Raw genomic sequence first — 19,261 nt, forward strand, 5'->3', positions numbered from 1 at the left:
GTCATGGCCACGTACCATTGCCTAATCCTGCTCTGAGCGCCCGCTCCTCTTCACCAGCAGCAAAAGCACCACTCCACAGCCACAGCACCTGCTCAGGACCACTCAGTGCCACATGGGGCGATGGCCCCCGGGATATCTTGGAATGGGCAAAGGGCAAACCTGCCCCCACCGGCACCCCTACAGCCCCAAACCTGCCCTTCCACACCCAGCTCACACTGATGCTAATTGCCTGCTCAGACACCGGCAGTTGGGTGCTCAGGTGTTGCCTAATTGCCCACCCACACGTGGAGCAGCACTGCATGGAGCCCCAGGAGGGGGGTGGGGGTCCTGCTGCCCCCCTGCAGCCACGCCATCCCCGATGGCAAACAGCCTCCGCAGCCCCTCTGCATTGATGTCACATCAATACCGGGATAAAAGCGGATGGCACCGCGCCGGCAAAGCCAGAGAATGTTAATTAGAGGGAAAGCCTCATTAAAACAGAGCCGCAGCCTCGAGGGTGCAGGAGGGGGACAGGAAAGCACGCCACAAGGCACAGAGGTGCTGCATCTGTGGGCACACCGTGGGGACGTGGTGGGCTGCATTGATCCCCGTGGAGTAAATGGGATGCACTGCCGTGCCATGCAGCGACAGGGGCCGGTGCAGCCCCAGGATGAACCCCGTGTCTGTCCATGCACAAAGTACAGCACCACAACTGCCACACAGAGTTTATTTGTCACAGAGAGCTTTTCCTCCTTTTCTTTTCTTTTTTTTGGCTCCTCAGCCCAGTTCGTCCTGACAGCCCGTTCCCAGCACAGCTCTGCCCAGTGGCAGTGGAGGAAAACCGCACGCAGCAGGGAGTAGGGAAAGGCACCTGCTGCCCATGGCACGGCACGGCACAGCACCCCACACCTGTGCCCTTTGGGGACAACTGTCACCATGGGCATGGCCACCTCCAGGTCCCCAAAGTGCCGGTGTGGGATGGATGCAGCACCAATCTGCTCCGAGCGCTGTGGGGATGGGGAGCATCACTTCAGGAGTCACACCAACCCCCGCAGCAAAGGTGTCCAGTTAGAAAACAACAGCAACTTGAAAAGCAAAGAAATGAAAAGCATCTGCCAAAGGCAGCAGTTTGCAGCTGGGCTTCCAGAAAACTTCAGCTTAAAAAAAACAAAACAAAACAAAAAAACCTCTCCTCTTTCACAAGCACAGAAAGTATTCACAAGATGAGGTGCAAAATTCCTCTTCGACTTCAAAGGCATTTCTCCTGGCCCGGTACTCAGGCCCTGGCACGGTCCCTTGGAACGTCCTGAAAGCACCGCTGCCATCTGCCATTGCCCCACGGCAGCGGTGTGCTGGGATGGCAGCACCCAGTGGGCATCGGGTTGGGTGGGACACAACGTCACACGGAGAGAAGCAGCCTTTGGGAGCTCTCTGTGCAGGCAGTGCCATGCCTCCGTCCTCGGCAAAACAGAGTCGTGTTGGAAGTGCTCAGGTTTGGTCTCGTGAAGCAGTGGGAGCAGCAGGCTCTGCATGCCCCAATGTAACTGATGGACGTTACAGAATGCCCTGCCATGGAAAAGTACCACGGCCATCCACAGTAACACTTCCAGAAGCATTTCACCCTGATCTCACCCAGGAGCGTTCAGCAGTTATCCCGGGTTGCTATAGGAACCTTAAATAGTTTTTGCATCCAATTGCTGCATTAACACTGGGATTCGTGTTTGCTTTCTCTTCCCTCTGCAAGAAGAGGCAATTGATGAACACAGGTGTAGGGGGGGCAACAGCAGGGCCACGCAGCCCCCCATGGCACCACGGGGGTTCGGGGTGCTGGGACTCATGCTGAGCCCCCAGGGCAGCCCAGCCCCCCCTCCCTCCTGGTGGGACACCGGGGCTCAGGCGTGGAGCAGCTCCTGCAGTGCACGAGGTGAGGTGACAGGCAGGGAGCAGGTGAAGTTGCTGCAGACATAGGCAGTGGCTTTGCCCTCCTTCCTCTCCAGGGAAGACAGGAATGGCAGCTGGCGGTAGAGGAATCCGGCGCGGTCTCCATCTGCGAGCATCAGCACCTGCAGAGGAAGGAAGGGGGGCTGGAGCAGCACGGCATCACCCCCTGCAGTGACTGCCCTGCTCCCACAGCTCCCCCAAGCGTGGCACAGCAATGGGCCGGGGGCTCTCAGCAGCAGCGGGAGGATAAGGACAGAACAGCTGGGATAATGAGCTTCTTTGGAAAGCAAAACATTTGTTCAAGCCTCAGGCCTTGTGGGCTGATAGGGAAGGCTGGGAGCACACGCAGCCCACCTTGCTCAGCCCCTGCCCGGCCATCAGCCCGCTCCCCCTGCCCTCCTCCCTCTCTGCCTTTGTCTGGAATTAATTCCAGGAGTGATTAATTACCAATTCATGTCCAATCTGAAATTCATTATTCATTTTTCTCACATGCTCCCTAAGGTCCTCTTGCGGGGCCAGGATAAAGGCAAGCCGGGGAGCTCGCATGCTGCAGCTGAGGAGATAATGGGATCCTCCATAATTACCCTAAAGACCATTAATAGGGCCGGGATCTCAACCAAGATCGTGATCTGGCCTGCAGGCCCCAGGGCGAACATGGCCAGGGAGATGGCAGTGATGGAGTGGGTGCATCTGGTCACGCTGATGGCCCTGGAAGTGGCACAGGGAAAGCAGCCGGTGCCCAGCACAGCAGCACCGCATCCCAGCACAGCTCCTCCACCCGCCAGCCCGTCTCAATCTGCCGACGCCGGCGCCCTCAATGCTGCTTTATCATTGGCTTCTCATTACAGCGAGGATTTCAATGTGAGGTTTGTAAGGAATTAATTACTGGAGCGACCTAATTAATTGCGTTCCCGCAGCCCAGGCTGGCCCCCAGCGCCCTGCCAGCACCCGGCAGCGGGGGCGATGCTGACGTCTCCTCCAGCCCCGATTCCCAGAGCAGCTGCATCCCTGAGGCTGTGACTGAGGGCTGCAGCACTGGGGATGCTGCTGGGGTGGGAGGGAGGGAGCGGCTGGAGGGATAGGAAATGGAGGGGCTGCACCTTGTGCCTGCACAGCCAGGAGGGGCCGGTGCAGGAGATACTGAAACCAGCCTATGCCAACTTTGGTGTCAGACCCAGGTCTCATCTCCCAGCGCACAGATCTGTACGGTGGGCAGCTGCAGCCCACTGCTAGAACACAAACTGTCTGTGGGTATGAGCGTGGCACTGTGCAAGTCCCAGTGTGATGGCCTGGGGATGCCCAGCTCTGCAGCGCTGTCTCGCTGTCACCCTCCATCACGCCCTGCTGACACTGAACAGCACAGACCTCTCGGCCCGGCCGCACTGACAGCGGGGAGCAGCAGCTGTCAGCACAATGGGTGCGGGGCTGTGACATCCCATCTGCTGGAGACAGGCTCAGCACCACGTGCTGCAGGAACTGCAGGACGAACTCAGGTCCTACAGCTCCTATAGGATTTGCATGGGGAAGCAGAGATGCACCCTATGGGACCACACCTGGCAGGGAGCTCCTGACACGTTCCTGAGCAAGAAGGAAACTTCTACTTCCTGCAAACCCCATCCCACTCGGTGCCCACCTTGTTCCAGCTCTGCATTCCACGGCACAGCTCCTGCCTATGCCCAGCCTCAGCCTCCCGAACACACTGCTGTGCTCCTGGAGCCATTGGCTGTGCCCCCTCCCAGGGCATCACTGGGGCACCTGGAGTGGCTGTGGGGAAGGCAGAGGGGAGCTCACAGCAGCATGGTGCTTTCCAAGCCTGCAAACTGGGTCACCCACTGTAATCCTTCAAATGGAGCAAGAGGAATCAAGGCAGAGCAGAGGGGGCTCAGATGCAGCACGGGGAGCGAGGCATTGCAGGGACAGTGTGGGGAGGACTGAGTGTTGCATCCCCACAGAGTGGGCTCCATCACTGACTGCTGCCAGGCACTCACAGAACACGGCCTCCATGGGCAGCTGACACGGAGACAGGCAAAGGAGGTTCTGCTCAGCCTGTCCCAGCTCACCCCAGCTGGGTTACAGAGGGACACTGGTGCCTTTGCCAGGGGATGCTACGGCCACAATGGGGACAAAGTGGGATTGCAACAGCTGCAGGGAGTGTGGCTGCAGCCACAAGGACAGGACAGGGACAGGCTGAGTGCTCTACCTTGTTGGGAATAAAGGTGGAGTGCACACAGCGAAGCATCTCTTTGGTGTCTTCTCCTTGGGGGTTCCCACAGATCACCACCTGTCCAGATAACCACAGATGCGGAGGGCTGAAGTTCCGTGTCCCCACTCCTGCACCCAGAAAGAAGTAGGGCAAACCAGCCCATCCATACCTGTTTGAGGGTGTGATGGAACATGGCAGTGGCCCGGGCCATCTCTGGCAGGGCCAGTGGGATCTTCTGCAGCCTCTCAGAGAAGGCAGCCAGGATCTGCCCAGCTTTTTCCACCCACTCCATGTGGCCGGAGTACGAGGCTGCTCGGAGCAGGTTTGTGACAGTGACGGAGTTGGCAGCGGGCTCTGCTCCATCCTGGTCTGCAGGGGACACAGTATCACAACCAGCCCAGTGCCAGCACCACCCCTGACCTGCCCAGGGTCCCCACGCACCATCCTTCAGGCGCAGCAGCAACGAGGGATCACCAGCCTCACTGGAGAAGTATGCAAAGCCTTTGGGGTCCCAGAAGAGCTTGTCCTGTATGTGCTGGAGCTGCAGGGCCCACTCCAGCCAGCTCTGGTCCAGGGAAGCTTCATAGAGGTCAAAGAGACCCTGGATGATGAAGACGTAATCCTCCAGGAACCCATGAATGGGAGCAGCACTGCAATGGCAGGCGGGGACAGACATCAGTGCCTGCAGCCCAGCAGGGCAGGCTGGGGGAAACCCTCCGCACTGCTGTCTGTGACCAAGGAGACACCACCTTGCTTGGCTCCCTCCCGAGCTCAGCCTGAGCTCAGCAGTGGCTGTGCCAAGGCACCATATGGGGGTAGTGCGAGTCTGCAGCAGAACAGAAAGGCTCCTACCAGCTCCAGAGACAAGAAATGGAAAAGATTTGGGCTGAGTGACACTTCTTGCACCACCGCTCACCTCTGCTCCACCACATCGGCCTCGCCACGGTAGCAGCTCCGCAGCAGCCTGCCGCTGCCTGGCTCCAGGAGGTGCCTGCGCACAAAGCCAGCCGCCTGCACTGCCCGGCTCACGTACTCCTGCTTGGCCAGCACTGCTCCAGCCTGGGCAAAGCCCGAGATCATCAGTCCTGGGTGGGCACAGGGATAGCTCAGGCACAAGGGAATGGCTGGGTGTTACGCATTTTCCTCCACAGGATGCTTCACACGAAACTCGTGCTCCCTGACATTCTAACTGCAGGCCATCATCTCCTCTGCTCTCTTCCAGCCCTTCAGAAAGTCCCTCACTCAACTATGATGCAAGAGAAAGGCAGAGCACTGAAGGCACAGCAAAATTTCAGCCTTTGCCTGTGGGCACAAGCTGTGAGACTTGGCTCTGCACCGTACTTCCAGCTCAGGCTGCAAGCACATCCCACAGGGACAGGAACAGCACCCCATTCCGATATGTGGTGGGCACAGACCTCAGCCCCATCCCTCCCAGTCCTGCCAAGCAGGCTACGCCAGGGAAGAGTTTTGCTGCTCTCTGCTGGCAAAAAGAAAATAAAAAAACCCAACAGCAATATCTCACACCAGCAGCAGCCGCACAGACGGCAGTAGATCCGCTCACCATTCCACGAGGCCAGCATCTTGGTGTCCAGGTGGGGCCGTGGGCGCTGTGCCCTGGCTGCCTGCAGCCTGTGCCTGCCTTCCTGCAGCGCAGCGCTCAGCTGCCCCGGCTGCAGCCCAAAGCGTGCGGCTGTCAGCTCTGGGGAGGAACGGACAATGAGGACATTCTTGCCCTGCAGCTCCTTATGGGGGTCCTGCAAGGAGAGCTCTGCTCTAGGAACACCGCCCGGCCCCGCACGGCTTGGACCCACGTGCCTCGGGTGCAGCAACGCTCCCCGCACCACTCCTCACCTTCCTGGGGCTCACGTTGCCGTCCTCCTTCACCCCGTAGTGGTGCATGAAGACATCTCCCAGGGTTGTCCCCTCTGCAGCCCCCTCCACCGGGTCAGGGAGCAGAGCCCGGACCTCCTCGGCTGCCCACACGCAGAAAGCTCCCTCCCGCTTCTTGCTGGAGGCGGCCGTCGGGTAGGAATCTGCATCCTCTGCACTGTAAAAGCCTCCGGTCTGGGGAGGAAACAGCAGAGATGTCCGGCTGTGGGCACAGCCCTGCAGCACAGCACTGCATCCCAGGCAGGGTAAGGAAGTGACTCCCCTGCCTGGCCCCGCTTGGGGAACACACCTGGCTGCCCAGGTCCCGCGAGGCGTACAGCAGGATGTCAGCAGCAACGTCGGCAAAGAACTCATCACCAGAGATCTGCAGGAGAGACGAGGCGGTGATCGCTCTGCTGCGTTACGACGGGCAGGGGGGAGAGAGACAGCAAGAAGTAATGGGACACGTAAAGAGCTACAAGGGGGAGAAGTGCTGTGCAAGGATTTTAAACACAAGGCAGATTTAGAGCCTCAAGGGCTAATATCACAGATCCGTACAGCACTCCTGCCTGCACAAGAAACGCTACGGATGGGGAATAGGGGAGTGCTCTGTGCCCACCGATGGGCAGCCCGAGCCCTGCGGGAGCCCACAGCCACACCTGGAAGGCTCTGCTGTACACAACTGCCAGCTGCCCCTGGTCGTACAGCATCTTCTCAAAGTGCGGGACGTGCCAGTGCCGGTCAGTGGAGTAGCGATGGAAGCCCTGTGAGGAACACACAGATGTCACCATCGTGCTCTACCTGCACAGTGCTGCGGTTTAACCCCAGGGCACTCCTCCTACCTGACCAATGTGATCGTGAATGCCCCCATGCGCCATCATCTTGAGAGTGTGCAGAGACATCTGCAGTGCACGGGCCCCTTCTGGGGTTGTTCTGTGCAGAGCCCAGTAGGTGAAGAGGAAATTCAAATTCACTGAAAGACAGGGACAGGCTGCGGAGTGAGCTCTGTGCACCGGCCAGGCTCAGCCACAGGGACCACACTGACCTGGTGTGGGGAACTTGGGGCACTGTGAGAAGCCGCCATACTCCTCGTCGTAGGAGCCGGAGAGCTGCTGGAAGCAGGTGGTCAGCACCTCCTGGGCGGGGGGGGCTGCCTGCTGCTCCTGTGTGCCAACCCGGGACAGGGAGTGCAGCGCTTCCAGGATCCTCTGGCTGCTCTGCAGCAGGGCCTCCTGGTTCTGCCTCCACTGAGTGGTGGTGAGAAAATCAGTGCTTCCTCTTCTTGCCTTTTTTCTGCCTCCCAACCCAACCCTCGCCTACACTTCTCAGTGCCCTCCCCCTGAGCAGCGCATCCCCACCCCCACCCCCATCCCACCCCCACTCCTTCAGCCGCTGCTTCCCATGGCTGCTCCTCACCAGCACAACCCCAATCCTGAGCACTGCCCCCAGCTGCCCGCCCTACCTGCTCTGCGATGCGGAGCAGCACAGTCCGGAAGCCCACATGATGAGCGCTGTCCTCAGGGGGGAAATACGTGCCCCCAATGAAGGGCTTGAGGTCCGGAGTCAGCCAGACGCTCATCGGCCACCCCCCTCCACCGCTGGTGGCCTGGGGGACACAGGGCACAAGGATCTCACGGGGGGCTCCTCGGGAACACGAAAACGAACCTCGAGAGGGAAGGGCAGAGCGTGCCCCAGCCCCGCCGCGCCTCCCCCACCTGCACGAAGGTCATGTACACCTTGTCCACGTCCGGCCGCTCCTCACGATCCACCTTGATGCACACAAAGTTCTTGCTCATGATCTCACCGATCTCCTGGTTCTTGAAGGACTCCTCCTCCATCACATGGCACCAGTGGCAGGTGGAATACCCGACTGAAAGCAAGCGCAGCACGCAGGGTGAGGCCACGGAGCCACGGAGCAGCCCGACCTGGGATGGGCGCACAGGGACCGTCGTGGCCCACACTTTATCACCCACCCCATCCCACCCCTCTGCCTGACAGCGGAGCCCCAGCGCTCCCACAGCCCCTGCTGTGCCCACCGCCCTCTGGGGCACAGCCTTTCCCAGCCCCACCCCCCGGCACAGCTCTGTGCCATACAGAGTGGAGGAGCAGCACAGAGGCATCTCTCTGGCTCGCCTCCTGCTCTGCACTCCTCGGCTCTCCCAGGACAAGGGCTTCGGTGGCCACGATGGCCCCTGAGCGCAGCCCGCCTTCCAACAGCGCTGTTACAGCTCTCAGTGGGAAGGAAGCAGCGTCGGGCAGACTCACCCACAGCTCATGTACCCACTGACACACACAGTGGGACACAAGGCACACCAGGCTGCCGGTTACCTGACAGGAAGATCGGCTTGTTTTCCTGCTTCGCTTTATCAAAGGCTTCCTGACCCCACGGGTACCTGCAGAGGATGAGGAGCAGCCCGTGGGGCTCAGCTGCCATCAGGGCCCAGTCTGGAGCTGCACATCAGGCAGCAGCCTCCTGGTGTCAGCCCCACTAGGGGAGGATGAGGAGGAAGGGCACGGCGTGCTCTCACCAGTCCACGGGGTTGCAGGCGTGCTGCTGCAGGTATGGGGACTTCTCGTAGATGAGCCGGTTGGCGGGGCGGGCCGGGCTGCTCCTCCCGGCCGTGGCCATGGCCATGCTGCCCGCTAGGAACACCGGCCTGCAGCACGGGATGTGCTCGTTAGTTGGCTCGTTAATTCACTCGTTAATTCACTTTTTTGCCCATGGGGAGAGCCCGATGTGGGGTGCTGTGTCCCCAGCACGCTGCACAACCACAGCCCTAGGTGAACCAGTGAAACCCCTCCTGGGCTCTGCCCCAGCACTGGGAGGGGGACAAGGAGATCCTCCTGGTGCAGGGGACAGAGGGAGGGGTGCACGGATATGGGGGAGCAGCAAGGGGTGCAGGAAGGGCACGTGGTGGGAACACAGTCATGAAAGAGAGAATATAGGAGAGATGCGAAGGGGGTGCAAGGGGAAGGTGCAGGGGGGAGGGAGGCAGGAGGGGATACAAGCAGGATTTAGGGGGATGCAAGGGAGGACACGGAGGATTTACGGGCGTGCAGAGGGTACAGAGAGGATTCGGGGAACGAAGGAGGCACACGGAGAAAACGGACGACGCAGGGGATCGCGGGGAGGATAGGAGGAGGCGCAGGGAGCACTTCAGGGCACGCAGAAGGGATGCAGAGATCTAGGGAGGGCTCAAGAGAACGCAGGGAATACGGGGAGGGCACGGGGAGGATTCGGGGGATGCGGAAGGGGGGCAGGGAGTTTCCAGAGCAGCGCACTGGAAGCGGGCAGCACGCCGGCACGCAGAAGGGGCGCACGGGGCGGCAGGCAGGGCGCTGCAGGGTGCGGGGCCGGCAGTGCACGCTGTGCCGCAGACGCTCCCCCCGCCCGGCCGCTCCCGGGGCCGCCCCCCGCCCCCCCGTACCTGCGGGCTCTGCGCAGCGGCACCGCGAACATGGCGGCGGGGGGAGGGGCGGAGCCGGGCACCGCACTGCGCTCCCGGGGCCGCCCCCGAGCCGAGCCCGCCCCGCGGGGGGCGGAGAACAGCCCGATAAGGAGGCGGCAGGCTGTGTCCGTTCCAGTACTTTATTGTGGCGGTCAGTTCGCGGTTCCCGAATGCCGGGACGGCCGCGGCGGTTCCGGACGCGGAGTCACCCCGCGTGGAGCAGCGCTGCCGGCTGCACGCGCTGAAGCACAACGCAACGCCCGCCCCCCCGAGCGGCGCTGCCCGCGGCACCGAGCGCTGCTCCCGGTGCCCCCCGTAGGGCGGAGCGCCCGGCCCGGGCTCTGCGCGGGATCCGGGGGCGCGGGGGACTGCGAAGGGCTCGCAGCTGGGGCTGACCCGGGCTGGAGAGCGGGGACACGGTGCCCAAGCGGAGTAACATCCAGAGCGGGGAGAGGGCAGCACGTTAAGGGAACGGGGCGTTTCCAGGGCAGAGGAGCGAAGAGGAGGCAGCCGTCCGTCCGTCCGCCCCAGGGCTGCCGCCCCCCGCCCCGCGGGGCCGTTCCCGGCCGCGCACCGAGGCGCTGCGCGCAGAGCGGACGGTGCCGGAGCCCGCGGACCCCTCCGGGCGCGGTTCCTGCGGGCGGTTCGCGCTGCCTGCCGTCCCCGGCGGAGTGCGCGGGGAGGGAGCGGCGGGGGAACGGCCGGGAAGGGGCGAGAGCCCGCCCGCGGTGCCGGCCCGCAGCCCTCAGAGGAAGGGGTTGAGCCCTCCCTGGGGGGCCGGGGGGCCGCTCAGCGGCAGCAGGGGCTGCGGCAAAGCGCCGGGCAGCTCGGGGAACGGCCCGGCCCCCGCCTGCGGGAAGGCACTGGCGGAGGCGGGCAGGGCGGCGGGGACGCTGCTGAGCGGCAGCGGCAGAGATGCGCTGTAGGTCATGGCGTTGGCGGGCAGGGCGGCGGGCAGGCCGGGCACCGGGGAGCCGGTCCGCATCTGGTTGAGCGTGGGCTTGGGCTGCTCGGCCAGGCTGAAGGGGTTGGTGGGGGACGGCGTGCTGAGGCCTGCGAGAAGACACGGGGAGCGTCAGGACGGCCGCCGCGCCCCGATCCCACCGCCATCCCACCCCGCGGCTCAGCCCGGCACCCACCCGACAGGAAGGGGTTGCGCGTCTTGGCGGCCTGCGGCGGTGCCACCAGCGAGTCCAGGTTGACCAGCGAGGAGGCGGCGGGGCCGAGGAAAGCCTCGGGGGTTTTACAGTCCTTCCGCTCCTTGCAGGATTCGGGAAGCGAGTCGGCCAGGTTAGCGAGGTCAAAGCTCTTGGCCGGGTCCTGCTTGGTGCCGGGGAACAGGTCGCCAAAAGGGTCCAGCTCTGCGGCGGGGGAGAGCGCTGTCAGTGGGAGCGGACCGCCGGGCACCGAAGTCATCCCCGACACCCCCGGGACTGCGGGGTGCACACAGGACAGCCTTTGGCCACACCAGCAAGGAGCCACGCACAAACGTGGGAGCAGCTCCTGGCTGGCTGTGGAAGCAGGGGCGGGGATGGAGGAACGTCACCTCCTGCCCGCGCCGCCCCGTGTCTCCGCTTACCGGCGGGGCTGCTGGACTTCACCGAGGAGGGCGGCTGCGAATGCTCCATCTCCGGCTGCTCAGTTGCCTCGGGTTGCTTTGCAAACAGGTCGAAAGCATCCCCCCCTGACGCTGGGGGGAAGAGAAGAGACTCAAGGAGAGGAGCAACGGGTGGGAGGCGCGCGGGGCTGCGGTCAGTGCACACACCAGCCCAGAGAGACCAGGATGGGCCAGAGCAGGAGCCCGGCCTTGAGTGGAAAAGACCCCCAGGAAGCACAGCCAGGAGGAAAAAAGCACGAGGTGATGGTTTGAAGACCAGTGCTTACATCCAGCTCTGGTTATGCTCTTGCCTCTTGGGACCAAAAGTCTGGGCAACTCCCCATGTGTTGTGGGCAGTGGACACAGGACTGCCACAAGGTGGGAGGAAGCAGCCGAGGAGGAAGTGAGAGCAGTACCAAGCTCAGAAACACAGATTTCTCCTATAAACAGCCCCCATCTGCAGCACCACACCTGCAGACGCCAACCGTCCTGTCTCAGGCTGTTTTAAGGGGGACAAAGCCAGTAGGCATCAACAGGGGAACATCACCCCACTGCAAGAGCACTCCTCTGGGAGAGCTTCATTAGCTGCCACGGTAATTAGAACAGCCTGACTAGCTTGCACTAGAACCAAAAGGTTCTCTGAAGTCTTCAGCACACCGAGGAGCAAGAGGAGGTCCTGCACGAGGGCAGAACTGGCTGCAGGAGAAGGGGGGGCACCCGAGGTGTCAGGGATAGCCAGCACAATGCACAGTCCCTAGCAAAACCCCATCACCACCCAAGCTGCTTACCAGGGTTAGGCTCAGCCACAGCAGCCCAAGGGTCAGTGGTTGGCATAGCGCCGGAGCCCTGGGCCGGTGGGGAAGTGGCTGTCCAAGGGTCTGCAGCAGTGAAGCCAGATGAGGCGGCTGCCTTCCCCCATGGATCAGCAGAGGCGGGGGGAAAATCCCAGGGCCCAGCAGCAGTTTGCTGGGATGTAGTGCCTGCTTGGGGCATGGGCTCCCCACTGCTGGATAGCACTGGCACCCAGGGGTCTGCTGTGCCAGTCCAGGCTGCTGGCTCCGCTTTGGGTTTCATATCTGAAAAGAGAAGGGGAACCACAGTAAGAAAATGTTGCATATCAGGGATGCACTTGGGGACTGTGGATTCCCATCAGCGCCACCACCCAGATGTACAAAGGACAGGGCAGCGGAGGGAGGAGAAGCCAAAGGTCTTCGTTGTGGAACATTTGGAATTGGACAGGGACAGAGGAGGGGAGAGGACTGTGCTGCTGCCCCAAGCTTCAGCAGCCCCACCTGGCATATCCCATGGGTCAGCAGACGTGTGGCTGGAAGGAGCTGGTGCCGGCCCGAATATATCTGCCAGCTCCAAGATAGAGGACTGCAAATAGAAAGGGAATAAAGAAGTGAGGGGAGCCCAGGGCTGACCTGAGAGCCCAGCCCAGGGCCACAGCATCACTTAAGAGGCTGCATGTGTGGCCACCTCGGCCCCTGGTGCTTCACCTGGCTTTTCTTCATCTTATCCTCTTCCTCCTCTTCCTCCCCGCCTTGGGCAGTCTCCTCCAAGGCCCTCTGCAGCAGGGAGTTCTCCCCTTGCCATGCCCTCACCTCCTGCGGGAGGGAACAAGGGACGGGGCTGTGAGCACCAGCAGTCCCACGGCAAGAGCCTTCTCCAGGAGAGAGACCCAGCGCAGGAGCTGCCACCGCATCCCCCAAAAGTCCCAGCATCTGAGCAGAGGGCTCCTCCGGGCTGAGCGCGCCGGGAGAGCGCACAGCGAGCAGCCCCACGGCAGGGAAAGCAAAGCGAGCGCGAGAGTGCTGCCAGCAGCAGGGCTGCTGCACGAGGCAGAGAGAAGCCCAAGTGCAAGAGACGGGAGCGCCCAGGGCTGCAGGGCACGGGTACCTTCTCATGCTCCTCTTTGCTCAGCGCGAGCGCTAGCTGCAATTGCCTTTCTTCATCTGTACTGGAAATTGGAGGAAGTGGCTTCTGCCAACAGAGGAAATCGGGTGAAATTTCAGCTGGACCTCAGTTTGCCGAGCAGCTCGGTGGTCGCCATCCTCACCGCCAGCACCCTGCGGCCCCTCACCTGCCTCGCACTGCCCACAGCTCGCTGCTGAGCCCAGCACTGGGAGCCCCGAGCAGCCCGGGCTCAGGATCTGCCCCATACAAAAGCTCACAGCCAAGGCAGCTCCGGGGGAGGGTTCATCCCCGTACCACCATGGCAGCCCTGATGCGGGGTGTGCGTGTGTGCACGGCTGTACACGCGTGTGGGAATGTGCACAGCCCAGGTGGTCTCCAACAGGCAGTGCTTTCAAGAGCATGTTCCTACAGCACTCATCACAGCAGAATGTGGAAGCTATAAATACTGCATTTCCAGGACAGAAATAGGGATACACACATGCTGTTCAGTCTCCACCAGGCAGGGGAAGCGGGCAGTGCTAAGTGCTGTGCCAGAAGCATGTCTCCTAGTCCAGCAGGTCTGAGGACACGGTGCTGTCTGCCCAAGGACACTGCCCACGTGTGGGGACGCCCGCTGGCAACTGCGTCCTTTGTGTGCCTGGCCGTCCCTGTGTGCTCCACACACTGTGCCAGCCAGCGACAATCTCAGCCGGCGTGCAAATAATCTGTCCCCAAGGAAACGGGGCCACGGAGCAGATAGGAGAGGGGATGGGCCTGGAGGAGGCACTGCAGTTGAGGCCACAGCTTGTTGGCTGCCCACATCCCTGCACAGCTCCTCCTGCTCGAAAGGAGCAGCCATGGGCAGAGGCAGATCGTCCCCTGCACAAATGGCCTCTGACAAAGGTGACAGAAATGAGTGACAGGACCAGAAGCCCTTGGTGGAAGTCAGATAGGTTTGGTGAATGAAGGGCCCACCCCGCCATCCCAGGGTCCAGGAGAAGCGCACGTGCCTGTGTCTCATCCATGGTGCTGCCTCCATGCCTGCCGTGATCGGGAGGCAGCACAGCGCGAGCAGCCCGATGCAGTTGCGGGTCAGTGCACAGGCCTTGGGCAGCCCCAAGCCACCCCTTCTCCATAATGGCCAAAGCCCCAGGTACAGGGCAGCCCCCCCCACCGCCCTACCTTCTCGGCCTCCTCCCGACTCATTGCCAGGGCGAGCTGCAGCTGCAGCTCCTCCTCACCCGTCGTCTGGGGACGCGCTTGCTCCAGGTCAGAGGCGAACCGTGGGGACGAGGAAGATGCTAGGAGAGAAAAGAAGAACAGGTGAAGAAGTGGTTCTGGGACTCTGGGGAGATCAGCCACCTGTCAGCCTCCTCCCAACCCCACCCACATCTGCAGCTCCAGAGTGTGGCCTCCCAAGGGGTCGTACCCCGGCATAAATGCTTACAACCTCAAATGAGCCATGGGTTCACGGCAGCTGAGCATCACCTCCCAGAAAGAGGGAGCACACCCAGCACAGCCTCCTCCCCACCACCCCCAGGGCAGGACTCACAGTTGAAGGAGGAGGGTGAGCCCCGCGTCCGGCCGTAGTCGTCCCCATAGGGCGATGCGCGGCGGCCGTAGGTGGACTGATGGCTGCCGCTGCCCATCCCCTCCAGGGCCATGCGCTCCTTCGTCTGCAGCGCGTGCGCCCGCTCCTGCTTCAGCCGCTCCTCGTCCTTCAGCAGCGCCATCACCTGCTTCACCTTCTCCCGGATGTTGATGCCCTGGTCCTTGCCGTCACGATCCACGTACTGGAAGTCCTTCAGCGTCTGGATGGTGTAAAGGTTCTCCCGGCACTGGTGGGTCACCTTCTCGGAGCCGGTTTTGATGAGGTAGTCCAGCAGGGTGAGGGCTTTGTACACGTGCCGCCAGTTCTTGCCGCTGTCGTTCAGCCGTCGCCAGATCATCCCCATGACCTCGGCAAAGGCCACCGTGTTGAAGGTGAGGTCCGCGATCTCCGACATCAGGGAGCTGGGGGGTCCCCAGGGGTCATTGGAGGTGGCCTCTCGCACCTTGATCTCCGCCTCTGAATAGTTATGCACGATGTTCTTCACCTGCCGGCGCAGGGCCGAGGTGGTCATCTTTGCGTGGTGCCCAGGACCCGCTGACAGCGGGCCTCACAGCAGGGATGGAACGGGCGCTCACAGCCTCACCAGTGCCTGCAGCGAGGAATGGGGGCAGCTCAGCACCACCCCAGGCACCAGAGCCCCATCCCGTAGCACCTCGGGCACTTCTCAAGGTGGAAGTGCCCATTGCCATGGTGTGAGCTGCTCTCGCTCACCAAAAGCAGGCGGGATGTCGGATGGGAAAGAATCGTACAGAAAACCAATAGCTAGCACTGCAGAGCTGCCAAGAGATTTGGCTTCAGATTCAGCAACATTTGGATGAGCTTTTACCAGGCGCTTCTGCTGCTAGAAGCACCCACCTGAAAATGGCAGCTCCCTCCTCCAGCCCCCAGCTGCCTCCAGGCCTCAGCCCCACGCAGCCCCCAGCACTCTGCCTGCAGCCCTGCTGTGGCTTCCAGGCTCCCAGTGCCACCCAGAACGCACCACACAAAGACCAACCGCATTGTGACTCTGAGCCTGCCCTGACCTACTGGCACCTGCAGCTACTCGGGTCATTTCTCCCAGCAAACGTAGCTATTTTACTCCTGGGGAGGAACCACGGGGTCACTGAGTCAGAGCATATCCTCCCCCAGTCGGCAGATAACACAAAGCCTTCTCCAAACCCCAGACTGTGTCTGAGCCCCCTCTGCACCTGGGGGGCTGCTGCTGCAACGTGGTGGCAATGCTCCCGGTGACCCACACCGGTATCCCTATCAGCAGGGCCCCCAAAGGCAGCCTGTCCTGCAGGTTGTCACCGTGCATCCCTCCCATCCCGCACCAGGAGCTGCCCCGATCCCTTCCTGCTATTAAGTGCCTGTCCTTCATGGGCCACGCAAGGAGGTTACAAAACCACATGGCTGCGCTGAGCGCGTTCCTCATGACCCCATTACAGCTCTGTTCCCTGACCCCTCAGCCGTCGGGTGGGAAAGCACCACGATCCCCATCTGATCCCTGTGATCAGCAAAGCCGACAGGCAGCGGCTGCCGGCACCGGGTGGAGCCCCGCACGCTCCAGCACCAAAACTCACCGGCATTCTGCGATAAGCTGGTGGGCCCGGGCCTATCTCGGCAGCACAGCGCGCACAGACAGCGCTGACGGGCAGCCGACAGCCGCCTCGGCTCCCAGCGCCGCCCCGCACCGCAGCCCCGGCACGCGGCTCTCCCGGCTGCCGACACCGCGGAGCCGACGGGCAGAGCCCGCGAGCCTCGCAGCCGCTCCGGCACTCCGGCAGCGCAGCCCGGCCGTCCCCGCAGTCGCACAGCCGGCTCTGCCGCTCGCGGGCGGCTGAAGTTTCTCTCCCGACGCTCCCTGTCCCGATTCCCCTCCGCAGCGCTGCCGGCACCGCGGCCTTTGGATCCGTCTCGCCTGGCACGGGAACGCTTTGGGATGAGGGCGGCGGTGCGGCAAAGTCCTCCGGGACTCCGACCCGCACCGTGCCTTCTGCCAGCGCTCGGGGACAGATAAAGCCGCGCCGCCGGCCCAGCAAAGCCCGGTGCTGCGGGGCGGGACGTCCCTCCTGCCGCCAGCAGCTCCCGGAGCCGGGCACGGCCCCAGCGCAGCGCCGCGGGATCGGGCTGGGAACCCGGTCCAGGTGGACCTGCGCGGCCTTGCTGGGAACGCTGCGTGGGGAGAGATGGAGAAGGGCTGGGGTGGGGGGAGGAGCGCGGCCCGGGCTGAAGCGCCGCACAGAACAGAAGGTTTTGTCCGGCACGGCGTTCCCCAGAATATAAAGGCAGTGAAATAGAAGCTGTGCGGGCGATAAGGCGGCAGCCGTGTGGAATTACTGCAGTGACCTTGAGCTCGGGGCTGCCCGGTGGGAGAAGGACGGCGGGACGGGTCCTCATCGCCGCGTCCCGGCACGGCGACCGCGGAGGTGAAGCGGAGGTGCGGGAACGCGGCCGGGAGCGCGCAGGAACGGGGGAAAGAGAACCGAGGGGAGAACGGGGAAAGGGCAGAGCGGGGAAGCGAGCCGGGAGGCCGGGGAACATGGCAGGGAGGAAGGGAAGGCTCGCTTAATCTTTAATCAGGTGCGGGGCTGGGAGGAGCGGCGCACGAAATGGAGGAGCGGCGAGCAGCGGCCCGGCCCCGAGCACCGGAACCCTTCGGGGACCGCAGCCGCTCCGCTGCCGGCGGGACTCGGGCAGCCGCGGGCCCGGAGCAGCGGCACCGCACCGCCCGCCTCCGCGACCCGCGGCGCTGCCGCGTCCAGAACCTTCCTCCGTCCGGCCGCCCTCCCTCCTCCCGCTTACCTACGCGGAGCGCGGCCCCGCCGATCCGCCGCCGATCCCCCGGTGCCGGTGGGAGCGCTGGAGGCGGCCGCTGCCCGCCCGCCGTCCGCCGCGCTCCGCCGACCCGCCGGGCTGGCTGGGCAGGTCCGGCCGCGCGCCTTAACCCCTTCGGGGCCGCCCGAGCCCCGGCACGGCCCCCCCCGGCCCCGGGCAGCCGCGCTCAGCCCCCCCGGTGCGCTGCGGGCCGCGGGGATGCGGCGCCGAGCCCCAACCCGCCGCATGCGGGAGGCGGGGATGCTGGAATGCTCCGTCACTGCCCCCCATGGCAGACAGCCAGGCGCTGCTCGCTGCAAGCTTTTTTTTTTTTTTTCTTTTTTCTTTTTTTTCTCCCATTATTTTTAGACAGAAAGCAGCCATCAGCCATCCCCGCGCTCGGATGTGCTCTGAGTGATGCTGCCTGGCCCCCCCCCACCGCACCCAGCAATGCAGCTCCCTCGCTGGTACCCGAGGCTGCCGCGGCGATCCGAGTTCATTGCAATGTCTGCCCGGGTCTAAATTTGGAGCAGATTCTTCCCCTGCCCCGAGCAGCTCCCGCAGCCCAGCTGGGGGCAGAGGAGCATCGGATGACATTACAAAATAAGTCTCTCGATCGTTTCAGTGCCACCCCCGCTCTCCCGGCCTCTGCCTTCCATTTTAATCAGCGACAGGCTTTCTAACATTATGGATATATATATAATCTTTTTAATATCGCTGACATTTTCCATAATAGAAAGCATTCCTGGGTGCTGGGGCATTCTGGAGGTCTGCCTTCCTCGCTCCGCACAGCTGAGGCCGCAGCTTTGGGTCATGCAGGGGGGACAGCAGAGCCACGCGCTGCACATCCTGGCAGCTGAACCTCCCACGGGGGTTTGGCCACATGAGCTGAACGCACATCGAGCATCACAGCACTCCCAGCACCCAACCCCTCCTGCAGGTCAGCCCGGCCAAGTCAGTCCCAGCAGCCAGGCCCAACTCGCGGCCCTCCAGGCGCTGTGCCAGCGCAGGGTTTGCAGGGTGGGCTGCAGCCCCCGCCGTAGGCAGTGGTGAGCCCTGGGCAGGCGGGCTGCTCTGCAGCTGCAGCCTCTGGGAAGGCGCAGCGCTTTCCCGGAATCCTCTCCCAGCCCCTCTCACAGTTACGGTGCCTCCTGGCCCCACACGTGTGCGGATTTTGGTTGGCAGCTCACAGGGCAGGAAGGTCGCTCACCTCAGTGAGCAACAAACAGCAGCAATGATTAATGCAGACACAAACAGTGTGGGCTGAGCCCGGTGCTGTGCCCGGCGCGGCAGGGATACGGCCTTCCCAGCACGGGACTGCCCAGCCCTTCTGTCCAAAGGCAGACAGGAGGCTCAGCAGGCTGTAAACAGGGGTACATGTTTCTAAGAGTGCCAGGGAACCAGCTCTAATTTCACCACGTTTCCAGTCACAGGACTTGCACAAAGCAGCGTAAGAGGCAAGAAGGGGGCTGCTGCATGCTGCCCTCTGCCCGGTCCTCCCCTGCCCCACTGAGTGTCTGCTCTGGGAAGGTCCTGGTGAGGCTGCGGGAGCACCAGCACCACTCATTGCATTTCTGTTCCTTCTCCTTTGCAGAAATGTCAGGGCAGCAGCCCTGTGCCACCAGGCTCCTCCCGTGGAAGGGAAAGAGAGAACAGCACGTGATGTTCTGCCCTGCTATGGGATCCAAAGGAAACTCCCCTCTGTTTATTGACAAGCTCTGCAGTGAGCAGAAGAGGAGGTGAGCCTGGTTTCTCCAGGCTGGACTGGAGCTGTGGGACCTTGGGATGGCTTTCCCATCTTCTAGGGTGAGACCACCCCACACAAGCACTGTGAGGCAACCACGTCATTCTGTTACGTGCAGCCTCTCTCCTGCCCTGAGAACAGATGGCTGGAGCTGTGTGAGCTGGGCACACTTGCA

General features: G+C 62.7%; 2 protein-coding genes across 4 annotated transcripts; both read right to left on the reverse strand.

Annotated features, from left to right (window-relative positions):
• Positions 1–691: 691 nt before the first annotated feature.
• Positions 692–9,512, reverse strand: SPATA20 (spermatogenesis associated 20). Its single transcript, XM_031598673.2, has 16 exons — positions 9,421–9,512; positions 8,521–8,649; positions 8,321–8,385; positions 7,708–7,862; positions 7,455–7,598; positions 7,038–7,239; positions 6,835–6,965; positions 6,652–6,756; positions 6,303–6,377; positions 5,975–6,187; positions 5,685–5,877; positions 5,040–5,208; positions 4,565–4,773; positions 4,293–4,492; positions 4,121–4,201; positions 692–2,042 (listed from the first exon to the last, which is right to left on the reverse strand). Exons 1-16 carry the CDS (start codon positions 9,450–9,452, stop codon positions 1,872–1,874), a joined length of 2,274 nt encoding a protein of 757 aa, XP_031454533.2. The 5' UTR covers positions 9,453–9,512; the 3' UTR covers positions 692–1,871.
• A 55-nt stretch (positions 9,513–9,567) lies between these two features.
• On the reverse strand, positions 9,568–17,480 carry EPN3 (epsin 3). Of its 3 annotated transcripts, none has more exons than XM_031598674.2 (10): positions 17,331–17,480; positions 14,487–15,135; positions 14,117–14,235; positions 12,938–13,021; positions 12,538–12,645; positions 12,331–12,415; positions 11,827–12,114; positions 11,021–11,131; positions 10,581–10,802; positions 9,568–10,494 (listed from the first exon to the last, which is right to left on the reverse strand). In XM_031598674.2, the coding sequence occupies exons 2-10, from the start codon at positions 15,055–15,057 to the stop codon at positions 10,187–10,189; spliced, it is 1,896 nt and encodes a 631-aa protein (XP_031454534.1). In that variant the 5' UTR covers positions 15,058–15,135; positions 17,331–17,480; the 3' UTR covers positions 9,568–10,186. The 3 variants fall into 3 exon arrangements, with proteins under 3 accessions (XP_031454534.1, XP_031454536.1, XP_031454537.1); XM_031598676.2 differs by lacking the exon at positions 17,331–17,480 and adding an exon at positions 16,109–16,245; XM_031598677.2 differs by lacking the exon at positions 12,938–13,021.
• Between the last annotated feature and the right edge of the window lie 1,781 nt (positions 17,481–19,261).

The sequence above is a fragment of the Phasianus colchicus genome, chromosome 20, assembly GCF_987193195.1.
Source record: "Phasianus colchicus chromosome 20, bPhaCol1.hap1.1, whole genome shotgun sequence".
NCBI lineage: Eukaryota > Metazoa > Chordata > Aves > Galliformes > Phasianidae > Phasianus > Phasianus colchicus.

Bases quoted from the DNA above. Each gene is read 5' to 3' on its own strand.
- SPATA20 (XM_031598673.2), bottom strand. From the start codon at position 9,452: ATGTTCGCGGTGCCGCTGCGCAGAGCCCGCAG. The intron at 4,493-4,564 runs GTGCGTGGGGAC...TGTCCCCTGCAG, and splicing joins GCTGCTGCGCCTGAAGGATG to ACCAGGATGGAGCAGAGCCC. The intron at 2,043-4,120 runs GTAGAGCACTCA...CTTCCTCTGCAG, and splicing joins CCACCTTTATTCCCAACAAG to GTGCTGATGCTCGCAGATGG.
- EPN3 (XM_031598674.2), bottom strand. From the start codon at position 15,057: ATGACCACCTCGGCCCTGCGCCGGCAGGTGAAGAACATCGTGCATAAC. The intron at 14,236-14,486 runs GTGAGTCCTGCC...TTTCTCTCCTAG, and splicing joins CTCACCCTCCTCCTTCAACT to CATCTTCCTCGTCCCCACGG. The intron at 12,115-12,330 runs GTGGGGCTGCTG...TTCTCTTTTCAG, and splicing joins TGACCCATGGGATATGCCAG to ATATGAAACCCAAAGCGGAG.